General features: G+C 39.6%; 1 protein-coding gene and 1 long non-coding RNA gene across 2 annotated transcripts; both read left to right on the forward strand.

The window, feature by feature from the left end:
• Positions 1–162: 162 nt before the first annotated feature.
• foxa2 (forkhead box A2) lies at positions 163–2,599 on the forward strand. Its single transcript, XM_057344079.1, has 2 exons — positions 163–598; positions 1,161–2,599. The coding sequence occupies exons 1-2, from the start codon at positions 527–529 to the stop codon at positions 2,307–2,309; spliced, it is 1,221 nt and encodes a 406-aa protein (XP_057200062.1). The 5' UTR covers positions 163–526; the 3' UTR covers positions 2,310–2,599.
• Positions 2,600–4,118: 1,519 nt separating this feature from the next.
• On the forward strand, positions 4,119–15,131 carry LOC130560584 (uncharacterized). Its single transcript, XR_008963715.1, has 3 exons — positions 4,119–4,181; positions 12,527–12,616; positions 14,115–15,131. It is a non-coding gene; the product is annotated as an uncharacterized LOC130560584 (long non-coding RNA).
• Positions 15,132–15,699: the final 568 nt, after the last annotated feature.

Below are 15,699 nucleotides of genomic sequence, written 5' to 3' on the forward strand. Positions count from 1 at the left end.
GAGTCGCTGTGTTTCTTCAATCCAACTTTATCTGGATGTGATTTCAAACCACTCCTTTCTCAGCCCTGAAAACTCCAATTCCCCCTTTTCTCCCGCCGGAATACAATAAGATTAGGATATAATGAATCTTTTCAAACGGGGCTGCTCTTTTCAAGATGCGCAGGTGTACAATAGGGGGGCAAATGGAGAAGTCTCACGCCTAGGTGTGAGCAGATTATTCAAATAGGAGCCGAATGAAGCAGTAGGGATTGGAGGCTCGCCCGGGAGCACGGAGCTATATCACTGCGTTAAGAGCCAGCAGCAGGCGTCATTTCATCTCAGACACACACACAGTCGCACACACAAAACAACACAACACACACACACACATGCGCCAGCCCTTGACAGGAGGAGAGCGCAACGACGACGCGAGTGTATCCCGTGGTCCCCAACAAGCACCTTTGGCTGCCAAAGGACGCGCGGCAGCAGCAGAAGCATTTCTCGCGTGGGGAAACGTTTTCAAAAGTACGCGAAACTTTGGTCCAGGATGCTCGGCGCTGTCAAGATGGAAGGACACGAACACGCAGCTGACTGGAGCGCTTACTACGGAGAGCCCGAGGTGGGTGACGCGCCTTAAATATATATGTTTAAATAGAAATGTATTTCCCCTCGTCCTGTTTTATACAACTCCGTATTAGCCCTGAGATAATATTAACTTTCAGATCAAATATTGACTCGAGGCTCCTGCAAATCCTCCCCCATCATCCGCGCGCAACCCTGACAAAGTTGCGCTCGACATGAAATTCCAACTTTTCTTTTTCTTTTCTATAAATGGATGCAGGTGATTTCGACTATGGATGAGAAAAGAACAGTGCCTTTTTACGTTTTTTAAATCTCCAATTTTAAATACAATATTTTGTTTATTTACGGAAAGGGACGCGACAGACCGCAACAAACTTCTGTCTGATACCGGAAACTCGTGCAACCTATAACGTCTAACAATTACTTTTTTAACAGTTGCTGTGTTTTAAATCTTCTGAATAAACGCGTAAAGATGTATTTATTTTTTAGAAAAAAGGGTTCTTTGGGTAGACGCGCTCGAAAACGAACTGTCTGTTTTAGGTTAGTAAAGCGCAAGTCGGACGGCACTAAAATATTTTCTTGTTTGATTTCTTTCGCAGTGCTACACCTCGGTTGGCAACATGAACCCCGGCCTGGGAATGAACTCTATGAACACTTATATGACCATGTCCGGAATGAGTTCCACCGCAAACATGACTGCCAACACCATGAACATGTCCTATGTCAACACGGGCATGAGTCCTTCCATGACGGGGATGTCCCCCGGCGCGGGAGCCATGGCCGGCATGGGCGCGGGTATGACGGGCATGAGCGCAGCCCTGAGCCCCACCATGAGCCCCATGGCCGCGCAGGCGCCCTCCATGAACGGCCTGAGCTCGTACAGCAACATGAACGCCATGAGTCCCATGTACGGCCAGTCGAACATCAACAGATCGAGGGACCCGAAGACCTACCGCAGGAGTTACACGCACGCCAAGCCGCCCTACTCGTACATTTCTCTGATCACCATGGCCATCCAGCAGTCGCCCAGCAAGATGCTGACCCTCAGCGAGATCTATCAGTGGATAATGGACCTTTTCCCCTTTTACCGGCAGAACCAGCAGCGCTGGCAGAACTCCATCCGCCACTCGCTGTCCTTCAACGACTGTTTCCTGAAAGTACCCCGCTCCCCGGATAAACCGGGCAAAGGTTCGTTCTGGACCCTTCACCCCGACTCCGGGAACATGTTTGAGAACGGCTGCTATCTGAGGAGGCAAAAGCGCTTCAAGTGCGACAAGAAAACGTGCAAGGAGCCGGGGCACAAAACCTCCGAGGGCGGATCCAACAGCAGCTCCGAGAGCTGCAACGGCAACGAATCTCCCCATTCCAACTCGTCCGAGCACAAACGCTCCCTGTCCGACATGAAGTCGGCTCAGGGTCTGAGCCCGAATCACGCAGCCTCCCCGACCTCTCAGGCGCAGCATCTCCTGGCGCAGCATCACTCCGTCTTGGCGCACGAAGGACACCTGAAGCCGGAACATCACTATTCGTTCAACCACCCGTTCTCCATCAACAACCTCATGTCCTCGGAGCAACAGCATCACAAAATGGACCTAAAGACATACGAGCAGGTGATGCACTACGGTTACGGCTCTCCGATGGCCGGCGCGTTATCCATGGGTTCCATGGCGAGCAAAGCGGGCCTGGATTCGCCGGACACGTCCTATTATCAAGGTGTGTACTCCAGGCCCATCCTGAACTCTTCCTAAACTCTCACGGACCCTGCGACCGTTTGTACATTTGTAAAATGCTCGTGTATATCTGTACTCTTCACTTTTTGGCGTTTCTCGTTCCTTTAGTTCCTGCTCGTTAGTAATTATTTTGTAAAAGGATGTTGACGTTGACAATGTGACGAACTCTTGGAGGCGGATTTTGAAAATGGACCAAATCGGACGGATTGAACTTCTTCGATCGTTTGTGTAAACTTATTTATGGCTTGTAAATGTGTATTCTTGTAGTCGATGACAAGAACAGAATCTATATTAAAGTGTTATTTGGATTTTTTTCTCAATTCTGATTGTGTCCTCTGTTGTCAATAAAAGCATCATCAAAAACAACACCAACGAAAATGGTATAGTAATAATAACAACAACAACAACAACAATAAGACATTTGCTCAACGAATTGTCAATAGCCTATAGCCACACATTTGGCTTTTGCTACAGCTAATCGATTCAAATGTGAATTTGAACTTTTGTTTCCAGAGCTAAATTATACGCTCAGAAAAATGAGTCTTAATTCTCAGATACCCTAAAAATAAAAACGAACTCATAAAATAAGATAACCAATCGGAATATAAGATTTGAAATTTCACACACACAAAAAACATTATTTGATTGTATTATTATTGGTTAAAATAACATTTAACTGCGTCTAAATAAGCACATCATAATGCAGCATTAAATGCTGCGCAGTGCATTATACGCAGTGCATATTTGAATGCATTAAAACATGTATTACAAAATCTATGGCTCTTCATCTCCGTAATAAAAGGCAGTTTTCAAAAACACATGTTATTGACCTTGTGGTATGAATTATTGCAATAAAACAAACCTATCCAACACCCTATCAAAACATTTGAATAATCCCATGAACACTATGTAATTGTATATTAACATGCATGCATTCATATTACTTTCTTTCGTTAAAACAGGTTTGTTTAAAAATGCTTTTGAAATGCATCACTGACTGAAAAATGAAAAATGAAAAAACAAAAATCAGCCAATAAGAGGTCAGGGTGAGACCTCAAGAAGCTGCCTGATAAAATGAGAACATTTCGGCAAATTGCACACAAAGACTGACTACACTGAAGAAGATAAGCAAATTTGATTGTATTTATTTTAGTCACAACATATCGCAAAAACGACATTTGTGTTATTCCAGTTTGGATGAGTTTACTATGATTCTAGAATAAAAAATAGGAATAAAGAATGAGTAAGTGATCACATCATAGGGCTCATATGGGAATGCATTGCTCCTCATGTTCCCCACAAGTCGGCTTCATGTAGTGTTATGTAGTGTTATGTAGTGCCCCCCCCCCCCAATATTAGACATGCAAAGTCATCTGTAGCCATCAATGCGTCCCTCTGTGGCCTCACACGAACGTGCACACTAATAAGAGCACCCCCTTCACCTAGAGTAATGGCAAAAGAGGCCAGTTTTTGTTACCTCTGTTTTTAGCTCTCAGTCCATTCCATTGCATTTCAACCCCCCATGATCTGCGAATAAACACGACGCGGTAAACAATGAAATAGGCGGTATTAATACATATAGGATGTGTACATGAGCAATCAAAGCGCGCGAGTGTAAACTTTGAATAAGAGCACGTCACTTCTGGGTAAATTTGCACAGAAATTAAATTTGGGTGGCCTCGTTTTACACATAATGCTAGGCTGAATTTTTATAGCGCGCTGATCGATATCTTGCTAAAATAATCATTTTTTTAAACTAGCGGGGCAGTGAAATCTTTGCTTTGTTGCTAAAGTCAACAGTGACAGAGTTTGAGCTCAAATAAATGGCGTGAGGCTCGCAGCTCTGTGCAGAAGGCATCGGGAGAGAGACAGGCGTCCTGCCGGCTCCAGGTACGAGCATTTCCACATTTAATTCAGCTTTCCACGCGTGCTGCGACTTTAGAGGGATTTCGCGTGGCGGGTTTTTGCGCGCAAGCATGATTTCGTGATGGCAATACGGTTAAACGCTTGGAGGGACGCGACTCAAGTGTTGCTTTAAGGGGCTCTTTCAGTCGACTGTCAAATGGCGATTCCAGCTGATTGATGTCAATGATACCGGGACAGAAATTGCTCGCGCTGGCTTCATCGTTCCGATAACTCCAGGCGCAAGACACGGAGTTCAGGTTTGGTCATGTTTTTCACCTGACACCTGTCTGTAGCGATTCTAAAAAACGATTTAGATTATGCGCATTTGTTTTTTCATTTAACGAAAGGAAGAACGTTCACATTCAAAATGACGTTCAATAACCACGACAAAGATAGTAACCGACGGAATAAAACAAAATTAGTAAATGTTAACAAAACAAAATATAGGAGTATTTCTTTAAATTGATTGCTTATAAATATGATCGCATTTATAGTTTTATAATGTGTAGACTGTTTTAAAATATTTTAACATGTAAATCCACGATCAGAGGAAACCACACAATATACGATTTTATTCAGATTATTTATGATGCTTTTTCGCTTTTGCTTTGTAGAAGTTAAATAAAATGAATACAATGAAAATGTAGCCTATAAAAAATATATTACATCTAGATTTTTGAAAGGTTTGCATAAGCCACTAAAATCAAACAATTTTTTTTTCGTTGCTGTTATGATAGTATTTATCTTTCTCAATTATTTAATTGCTTTTTGTTGTTGCCGGTCATTTGCATATCATGTAAACAAGTGCTTCTCAAACTTCTTAATAGGAGTATACAATTACTGAAGTTCTTGAAAGCATTTTACTGGACCTCATTTCATAGTGAAATATAAAATCAGTGATGTTATTAAATCGTACAAAAACTAACATTTTTACCCTTTAATGTTCAACAAACATTTAGCTTTAATGGAAATTATCGTCATGTAGCCTATTCTCATTTTTTCCATGGGCATGAATTGATCTGCCAGGAATTGCGTAATCTTTGTTAATAGTTATTAATAAAAGTAGGCTACGTGTTAAACCCCTAATTTGGGATCAGAAACCGACATTGTAAAAATAGTCTGACCCGAGTGACATGACAGTGCACGGTGAAATAAACTACATCAGGTCATGTAAATGGCTTTCGTGAGTATTTTGCACTAAACTGGGTCCTGGAACACCCAAGTGGAACTGGTCTCCAGGGAGATCTGCGGGACACCCATTTTACAAGCTGTAATGCCGCTTTAACCCATTGCTGGGGAGGGACCGGCCGCACTATCCCGATTTAAGACCAAATACTTCTAATCCTGCTGCTGTCCCACACTATATTACTGCACGACACCAGACACACAGCCTAATCTGCGGCCTAAAGTTAGAAAGGCAGTTTCACGGCAATATGTCGAGCAGGATTAGATTCATTTTAGGGTTTTAGTCTTAAACACAATTGTGGACCGTGCGCAATGCGATTACGAAAATCTAGACAAACCGTTTTTTCTCAAACCACTACTTTTACATTACGATTAAAGATAAAAAAAATGTAAAAATCAATTGAATTAAAAATAGTCCACTAATGTTAGGGACAATAATTGTATTCAAACTAAAGTATTGTTTTCTCATGTATGCTATTCGTATGGAGGATCCTGTAATTCAGTTCGTTATAATATATTATTCTTGATCATTTCCTGTATTGTTAGTATTTTAAACAGATATGTTGCTTCTAGCATATTTATTTATACAAAAAAAAAAACATGCAAATAGTCACACAGAAAATCTATGTATTTCATATGGCTTTATTTATAAAAAGTTTTTTTTCCTTTTTCTTTTATTTCATATTATAAATTATGTCATGATACCGCATTTTACATGAATGATATACACTTTTTCGATGACTTCGTCTGACATCCGTATTTTGTTGGCTACTGTATATTAAAAAAAAAATATGAATAACATTTATATAAAATAAAATCGTAGAAATGTTGGTTGTATATATACATAAACCAGAAGCAAAACCAGAGTAATAAAATTGTATTCAGAAATATTAGTTACTGGAGAAAAACGCACCGATTTCTAAATAATATAGGCTACTAAAATACCAACATTTCACATTTTGTTATATAATTAAAATGAATTTATAAGGTTTATTTATTGTTTGCAGTTTTTGTCTGATAAAACTGGTTTTGTTTGTGCATGTTTTGAAGCACACACACTCTTCTCTGCTCAATAACTTGATCTAATTTAGCCATACATTAGAGAGTTGTTAAGAGGCATTTCACAGCCCAAAACGATCCTGGATCAAATACAGCTATCTCTCCACATTTGTGTCTGCAGAAATGCATGGCCTTTGATGTTGGATGTAAATAAATGCATTATTCAAAACACTGGGAATATCTGTCACACAACATATGCTTCCTAAATCTTTAATATGACTTGCAGTCTTGAAGATATTTAAGCGAAAGTTTGTAGATGTGGTATGAAAATGTTGAATATAAATTAGTGAAGAGAAAAGAACCCACATTTTTTGAGCATGCATAATGGACAGAAGATGTAATGGGAAAAGTAGGTGGCATTGTTTTGACATGAATCATCACATTGTTTTGTGCACTTATGATGTTCCTTCATTGGCATGAGCATGGGCAAAACTTCAGCTCCTTTATTCTTTATAATTCTTTCAATGTTCCATGATTGTGGCAGTTGTTAACCGGCCTACATCTGACCAGAGAATCTGTGTGGATGCGGCGGAAATCGTGCTTTTGTGTGATGGGTGAGGGTTGTGTTCACACTCACCCTGCAGCATGGTGTGAAATTGTTGTTGAGAGACACAGGCCAAACCACATTCTTGCTTTCACGGCCGTGGATTTGTTTTTACATCTGAAAAATATATATTACAAATGAAATGACTTGTAGGCTCCCGCCATTAACGCACACATTTACATGGAATGCCAATAGTCTCACCCAACATTTCCTGCGGTCAAATGCTGTGGGTAAAATCTATGTCAGTGCGAAGGACACTTGACTCATTAAATCTTAATGAAAGCAATAAACACAGACGCCAGCAATTCATTCAGACCTCCAAACCAATCTCCATTTCTCACCAAAGGCAAACAAGCCCAGATGCCCCTGCGCGATTCTCTGCATAACAAAAGCGAATCAGATTTTGTCCTGCATGTGTTCCCAATGCCGGGAATGGTAAAGGCAATAGGTTATTCCGAGATGGAGCTTGTCCAATTTATGCTACGTGTCTAAAGGTGACTTCTGCCTTTTTTTACATCCAGGAGCTTGTAGTTTGAAGGGTGATGGACATACTCATAAAACATTCATGAGGATATTTTCCTCCAAACATTCACGGAGGACATGAAAATAATCTGGCTGTGGGACCTCTGGGTAATTATATTGTTGAAATGTGCAACTTTATAAAGATCTCATGAAGGCTTTTGTTACACCACATAACAAAAGTAGACGTGAGCAAACGTGACAGGTTGATTCAATAATTCTGCGCGTCCACGGGCAAATTCAAGCAGCTAGTAAACACGTATCCAGGATCTCTACTCGTCTCCGCCGCGTCCCCGGAGACTCTCACAGCGAGAGCTGTTGAAGTAAATCCCCCAAATCACACCCACATAATTCAACCCTCTCTCAAACTAAACGCAATCTTCCATTTAATCCGGCATAAATGCATTTATCACGCAGAGATTAATGCCTGTTAACAAGCCTGCGTAGGTTAGAAGATATTTTACACAGAAGCAGTCCCCTGACACACAATGTTTAACCCCTCTCTTCTCGACGCTGACAGCGACAAGGAGGACCATTTAATTCAATTTCCCATCAGATCAAGAGCCGCCCTCATTGCCGTGCCATCTGATTTATGATCTGTATACGATTACAAGCCTTTGTTTTCCAATTTGTAAAGGTCAATCAAGCAGCGAGAGCGTTAACAAGGCCCTTGAGATGAATTAAAAGCCGGAATAACCTTCGAGATAAATCAGTGCATGTGATATTGGTTTTGGAAACGAGAAACACGACTGTCAAAAGGCTTTGTGTGGCATATTATTCCCAACAACCGTTACCATAACTGTGTGCCGGGACGTTAAAAAGGCCCAACCCATCGCTAAGGTCACTCTTCCCATAGACCGTTCTCCGACTATATTGATGCAAATTACCCACAGAGCCATTTTTACATGCAAAGCAACGCATTGTTGGAGGACGCATTAAAATGATGACGGGATCCGATGGCGGATATGAGTGATATGTCTGAGAGGCGCTTGGGTATAGAACCATAATAATTTGACAATGCAAACACACCGTGCGTTGGAGCTAGTATAGGGAATGACGAGAAGAGACAATTGAAACGGTCACGTACAACGCTACTCTGTACGAAATTATTTACGATGTCAAATGGTGCTTGAAGTACCGGCTTTGGGCTTTACGACAAATACAAATGTTTTTCCAACTGGACTGCGTGTGCAAGCAGAAAATGCAAATGGCGGCGTTTCTTGGGCGACTGACGTAGAATGCAACAGAAATGGAAACGCGAGGAGACGAGACTGACGCGTCACGTATACGAAATATAAGTGCCGACAATTCCGAGGGCGTAATTTCTAGGAAACATGTCACTGAACAGTTGGCGATAAACGCAGTCAGCCCCCTCCTCGGCTTAAAGCAATTAATTCAGGCGCCCTGACATCAACTCTCCAATCCTCTGACAGCTTGGAGCCCAAATCAAAATGCTAGTTCTCCTGGGAACAGCAGAAGATAGCCGGCTCTTTTCTGGACTGTTTGCTCACTGGGCCTGAGAGCAATCTTCCTTGCCGAATGAAATGCAAGGACACAAACAATGTGCCGGCGAGAGAATGGAAGACGGGGAATGAACAGTTTGGACTATTTGCTCAGCAGAAGGGCAGTCACAATAGCTGGCCCATAGCTTTCTCATGCATCAAGCCTCTTAGTCTTAGGGATCCTTTGTTGCTCGGTTTCGTTCAGATAAGAGTCCAGCTGCCCCGCGCGTTTAATTCCCATTGTATGGTATACTGTATGCTCATTTAGATACTTTCACGTGGCTTTTCGGCGTTTTGTAGGTCTGTAATCGCGCCGCGTATCGTATCTCTGTGCCGGGGCTTCACCTTTGCATGTGCTGTCGTTTAAGGAGGAAAGTGGGGGAGAAGTAAGAGGTCAAGATTGCCGTTCGAGGACAATGCCTCGAGTATAAGGGTTCTGATATGGGCGCAGTTTGTGCTAATTATATCTGACAGATCTCACCGTGCCGCACAAACAAGTAGCAGTCAATGAAAACGTTGCATGACTCATTTGTTTGATGGGAACGAAAGTGAAAAAAAAGACGTGATGACAATGAGATGACTTGTCTGAAAGAGAATAAATGCTCATTCTAATTTTGACACCAAAGCGTTGTAACTCACGAGTTTTAAACAATTTTAAACGGGACATCCACTGATCTGTTATAGTTATCTCAAATTATGGTAATAATTCAAGCTGGACTACATTTGTTAAGACAACTAGAAATGCTGAGAAGCAGATTAGCACTAAATTTTTATTCTGGATTTAATATTTGTTTTAGGAGTTTTTTCACTGTAACAAAGGTGCGGATGCATCAGAGAGAAAATATCATTGCCGTTGCAATAAACAATTCAAAACAGGTACAGAGTTTTTGAAAATGAAAGTTTTGCTAATGCTACAAATGGGCCGTGCTTCTCTCCTTAACATTTGAGATAAAACGCTTCATTTGTTCAGCTGTGATGTCTATTCTGTCACACGGACACATGAATGTGTCTCATTCTGTGTATTAGGCAAAAGAGACCTCAATGTTTGCATTGATCAGCCCTCACCAGTTATTGTAGTAGGAACCCGAGACAAAGATTGTGTTAAAACATTACATTTGAATGTTTTTTTTACAGTTAATATGTAAAATCATGGTAATACTAGCGCTTTGAATATGTTGCTTAGTGGTTTGGTGAGTGTAAGAGTAATTGTTACTATAAGTGTTTTGTGGTATATATTTATTTCATTTTGTGTTAACTAAGAGTTTTTTACGGTATATCACAAAACTAATTTAATAAACACAAAAGCACATTTGTAATTTTGTAATGAAAATATAATTATAGGCAACTAAACATAAATTAAATAGAATAAACTGCAAAAAAACAAAAACGTTTCCTACAAAAATTTCCAATGGTTTTACATTTTGGTATACATTTAATGTATCTCTTAAAAACTGGCTCACTCTTCTTACGTCGATTTGGAAGTGAAATCAGATTGGATAAGTAAGTCACTTTCCATTTTGGTCAGATTAAAGCACATTGTTGCGAACATCATAGGTGGTCGTTGGCTGTGTGTCGTATTTACTGTAATATTTACAGTAATCACAGGTGACAACCCGTGACAAGCTCTTCACATTCTTAGAATGATCAGTTTCTCTGGCTATAACACTATAGATTGTATGTCTTTCATTTATATTTACATTCAATTTGCATTAAGACATTAGATTAAATTGATAAAAATCCATATTTGGAATTATTTAACCAAAATATTAGAAGTTAACTAACTACATTTTACTCCTAAAGTTTTATGCAAGATGTTGCACATGGTCAGATGGTAAATGTCAGAGCTGTTAGAAAATTCTGAGTTTACAAATTGTCATTACAGAATCAGACGTGTCAATCAGCCAATAAGAGCAGCTGTCTCCGGTCACACACCAATCTTTTCACAGTAGGTTCCACCAAAAACTGTGTGTTTTACCTCGTAATATAATATTTTAGAATATTTTGATTATTTTCTTACTTTTACATTTTTAAACCCACTGTATTCGTATTTATTTAAATTTGCATTTTAATGCTGACTATTATTTAGCAAATATGTTTTGTAAATAAAGCTCCCCACACCCACATTACATCCTGGCAACTGGTAACAAGTGAAATGAAACAATTTAAGTCATGTGATGATGTTAAGACACCGATTATAAATTTGATATGTGTTTCCAAGAAAATGGTGGAAAGATGGTATAAAACAGTAGTGAATATTCCAGAGGTGTCTGATCACTTTTATCAGTCGTTTGTTGTCATAAGATGAACATTATAAAATGATTAAATGTTTGTTTATTTGAGTAGCATGGAAGCTAGCGGGTGCTAGTGTAAGTGTGTGTGTGGGATGGTGCAGTCTTATGCTTCACTGATGGTAAAGTAAAGCTCTGTTCATGGCTTTTCAGCACTTGTTTAAGTTGCCATCACTGTGTAATTTATGAGTGCTGAGAGTCAGTGTGTTGAAACATGACGCAGATTTCTACTGCTCAGAAATGGCTGTGGACAACTGACTCATACGAGATGAAACACAAAATCCGGGTGATTAGCAGGTACCGGAACATGCCAGAGACACGGCTGTGGGAACACACACGAATAGAAACACACCCTGTGGTGCTGGCCTTTTGCACATACACATGCGAGACGTGCTAAAATAAAAATGCAGTCATACGGTGTATCAGATGTTGTGTTTTAAGTAAGACGTAAAAGACGTACAAATTTTATTTAGTGACTATGCATTATGCATTTGGCTTTTTTAAGCTTTACAAATTTATTTTGTCCCCTAGCAGTTGAGCTACTGAAATTATATAAGAACTATGAATTGGGGAAACGCATACAGTACGATTCAGGACATATAGGGTAATTATTATAAAACGGATATTTATCAACAACTGAAAAATCCAATCCAAGAATGAAGCGATGGATAAAATGACTCATTTATATATAGTTGACAAATCTGTCCCATGGTGTGAAATAGCAAAAATTGAGAAATAACAATAAAGATACATTTCTCTTATGCTATTATATACAGTATTATAAAAATAAATATTAATAACATAAAATACATATTACATTTTACATCAAATACATATTTGTTTTCTACATTTTTACGGTCACAACGTACGGTTTATTTGTCAACTATTCATATGTATTCATTTAAAAATGTATTTATTGTCCAATCATGTTTTTTCTCCTAAATATACTACACTGCTTGATAACAATTCAATATGTTAGCATAATACAGTTTTTTTACAACAACAAATAAGTCTAGATCATTTTGTAAAAGAGAAAAAAGGTCCAACAAAAGCTGAGCGCCAGTTTTTTATTCAGATAACATTGTTTCCTTTTTTCTTTGCTGACTTTGCTAAACATTTTGCTGTTGCAACATTTTGCTAAACTATAACATTACAAAATCAAAACTATAAAATGAAATGAATGTTACTACAACCCTATCTCCTCAAAGGTTTCTCTTTTTCTCTCACTCACAGGTCTGGTCTCAAAGAAAACACAAGAGATAAGACACGGCAACACAATGTCCCCTCAGTAGGTCTCATTGACCGGCCCATGGCACCGGGCAGGTATGCTTGCAATGTTTAACCAGCTATCCATCTTCTACCTGCTGCTGGTAAACAGGCACCTTTGTTCAAGGCGCTCTATACGGTTAGGACCTGCTCTGACTCAACACATCAGCTATTTATTTCCCCATTGGCTCGGCCTCACAAAGTATGCCTCTGCGTAATCCGCTTTTTATTTCTCTGACAGGAACAGTGTGCTAATGCTCTGTGTGTGGGGGTGTGTGTGTGTGGGGGGGGGGGGGGGAGGGAGGGCGAGGGGGCACACTGTCTGCTTAACTAGTGAACTCTTATCGTTGGTGTCCAGGGTGAACAAACAAACAGTGTGTGCTGTAAATCTAGGAGGGCGTCTGAACATTGTGATGTTCATGCATATAATTCAAAGCTATTCTGTGCATTAATCACAACCTGGAGGTGAAATATTTTCAATAAACTTGAACAAAGTAGTAGTTTTAACATGATTCGTTTTACTATACATTGTTAGGGTGTGCGTTTGCACAGTCAAGAGTGTCAGTTGGGTGTGCACATCTTTTTTATAAATACCGATATGTGCGTGGAAATTGCGTACGCAAATTTTAACGCCCATTTAGTGCGTACTGTGATTCTTTCCGGCCTCTATTTGCATCTATTTTAAAAGATGGCTTGTTCGTACCAATTTGTACAATGTGAATCGTACAAAAATGTATGATTATTAGAAAAAAGCAATAATGAGCAAACCTAACATTCATTCACGAACAGGTAGTACCAAAATGTAGGAATGCAATTCTACGAATTCAAACTAATTAGTCAAAAACTAAAATAGTTATGAATTGCCATGAGGTTGTGTTGTTCTTACTGCTTAATGTATACAACTTAACTTCTTCTGAACACAACGCAATCTCACGGCAGTTCATAACTATTTTATGAAGTAGCTAATATGAATTTGTTCGATTCGTACATTTAAGTACGATCTGCTTTCGCGCCAGTGATGGGATTGAGTGTTAAGTTATTGGTGGATCTTCATTGTTGAATTTTCTATAAACCCGTACGAATTCATACAAAATATCCACCTCATAAAATAGTTATTCATGTGTCTTCTACAGAGACAGTGTTCAAAGCACATGTTTTGGGGTACATAAAGGGAATGGTGTGGGATTGTGAGGGTCTTTTGGAAAATCTAAAACAAGTTTAGGCAAGAGTGAGATCAGCACGTATTTTGTCATACAGAATTGCTTAATGGGTGTAATTTTTCTTGAAAATAAATGTGGCCAGGTTTCCAGTCTCTTACTCAAGCATGTCTGTGTTTGCAGCAGATAAAAAATGACGTCTGCTAAAATAAAACAAGACACATATATTATTGGTGAATGCTTTGATGACTATTCTAAGAACAAATTGCGATTTGTGACCTACCAGTAGTCACATGTTCGGTTTTTAGGGCGCAAAGTTACTAATAAAAAGATGTAAAATGCTGCCATGTTAATCCGAGACACTGAAGTTGAACTTGGGTGTGCTCTTCTTTTTTTAGATCAGAACCAATGAGTCATTTTCACCGCCATGCCCCTTCATCACACGCCGATCTCCTGTTCAACCCTTTCCACGTTCACCTGCAGTCGGCCGCAGTCACGTCTGACCTGGACGCATGTGCAAGATAACATTCACATCGGCAACGTCAAGAGAGGGGGCAAAAGGAAGCCTGACATTAATGATTAACAGCCCTAAAAGCCCCTGCTTTTGTATTCCCATGGTGCCGAGGCTATCTGCCGATCATGTGACCTGCGCCGAGGAGATTGGGGGGAGTGAGCGCAAAAGCAAACACAGGTGTTTGGGCTGGAGTCGGTCGGTGCTGTTAGGGACAACTGCAAACACGGGCTGCCATGCCCGCCCACAGCCCACCAGAGTCACAGACTAAAGAATGACAACTAGGCCCATTTTGTACCCAGAAGGCCTCTTGACCGGTTTAGGGAAGTCAACTTTTTGGTGCACTTTGACCTTGTTTTAGTTGCTCACTTTGGTTTCAATTGCTGCATTAAGAAATAAAGTTGAATCTCACGGCACAGCGTCAAATATTCAAATCTACCTTCTTGTTCTTTTTTAAGTGAAAAAAAGTATTTAATATGACTCGACAATACAATCTATGTACTACTGTATGTATAATTAGTTTGTTGAATTTGTTGAATCTGTGTTTAGGGTTTGGGGCGGGGCTTCATTATCGCTTTGTGATAACGATCATACTTTTTCATACGAATTCACAGGAGTTTGTAACCTTGTCAAATAATTGCACATTCCCGCGAGGTCAGGCTGAACTCCATCAACTTGACTATATTGGGCTGCATTAATGAAAGAATATTTCAATCAAATCTGAAAATGTCCTTTTGATGCACATGTATGTAGGGCTGTGCAAATAATCGAAAATGAATCGTAATCGTCAATTTTGGCCTTCAACAATTACAAAAACAAAATAATCGAGGTAAAACGATTATTGTGCCGCATTACATTTAGCATGTATGTTTTATAGTTTACAGCCTACACTACACAATAAAAGATTTACATGAACTTTTATGGTCATTTCATCATTCTGTATTAAATTACTAATCAATGTTTGGGATATTCTTACATTGTTAATAAGAAGAAAACTACACAAGCAGTGATTAAAGATGAATTTCCTCAATGTCATTCAGAAATGTGTGCCGTCAAAGCTTTGCTGTTGATAAAACAATCACAAGATATGATTTTTCCACCCGCGTCACAACTGTGCAAAAGAGACGATAAGACGAATAAAGAAGGCGGTTTGTTCTCTTTCTGAAAAACAAGTGCATGAAAAGACCTGATACGGTTTTTAATTCTCCACATGTTTTGTTGGACAGGTAGCCTATATTTGTGCTCCTGTCACCTGGTAGTTAATTGCCTGCAATCCAGGTGAGGTAGTAAAGATTGAATTATTACAGTTTGAGTGGAAAAACGATAAAGCCTGTTTTACAGCCAACACTTTAAATAGCCAAGAGGAGTAATTCAGTTTGGATGGGCGGCGAGAAGCATACAGTCAGTATGGCGTTTATTTATTAGACACATAGTGTTGTTGTTGATAATATTAATATATATATTAAAATAAT

Source organism: Triplophysa rosa, linkage group LG10 (genome assembly GCF_024868665.1).
Source record: "Triplophysa rosa linkage group LG10, Trosa_1v2, whole genome shotgun sequence".
NCBI classification, from domain to species: Eukaryota; Metazoa; Chordata; class Actinopteri; order Cypriniformes; family Nemacheilidae; genus Triplophysa; species Triplophysa rosa.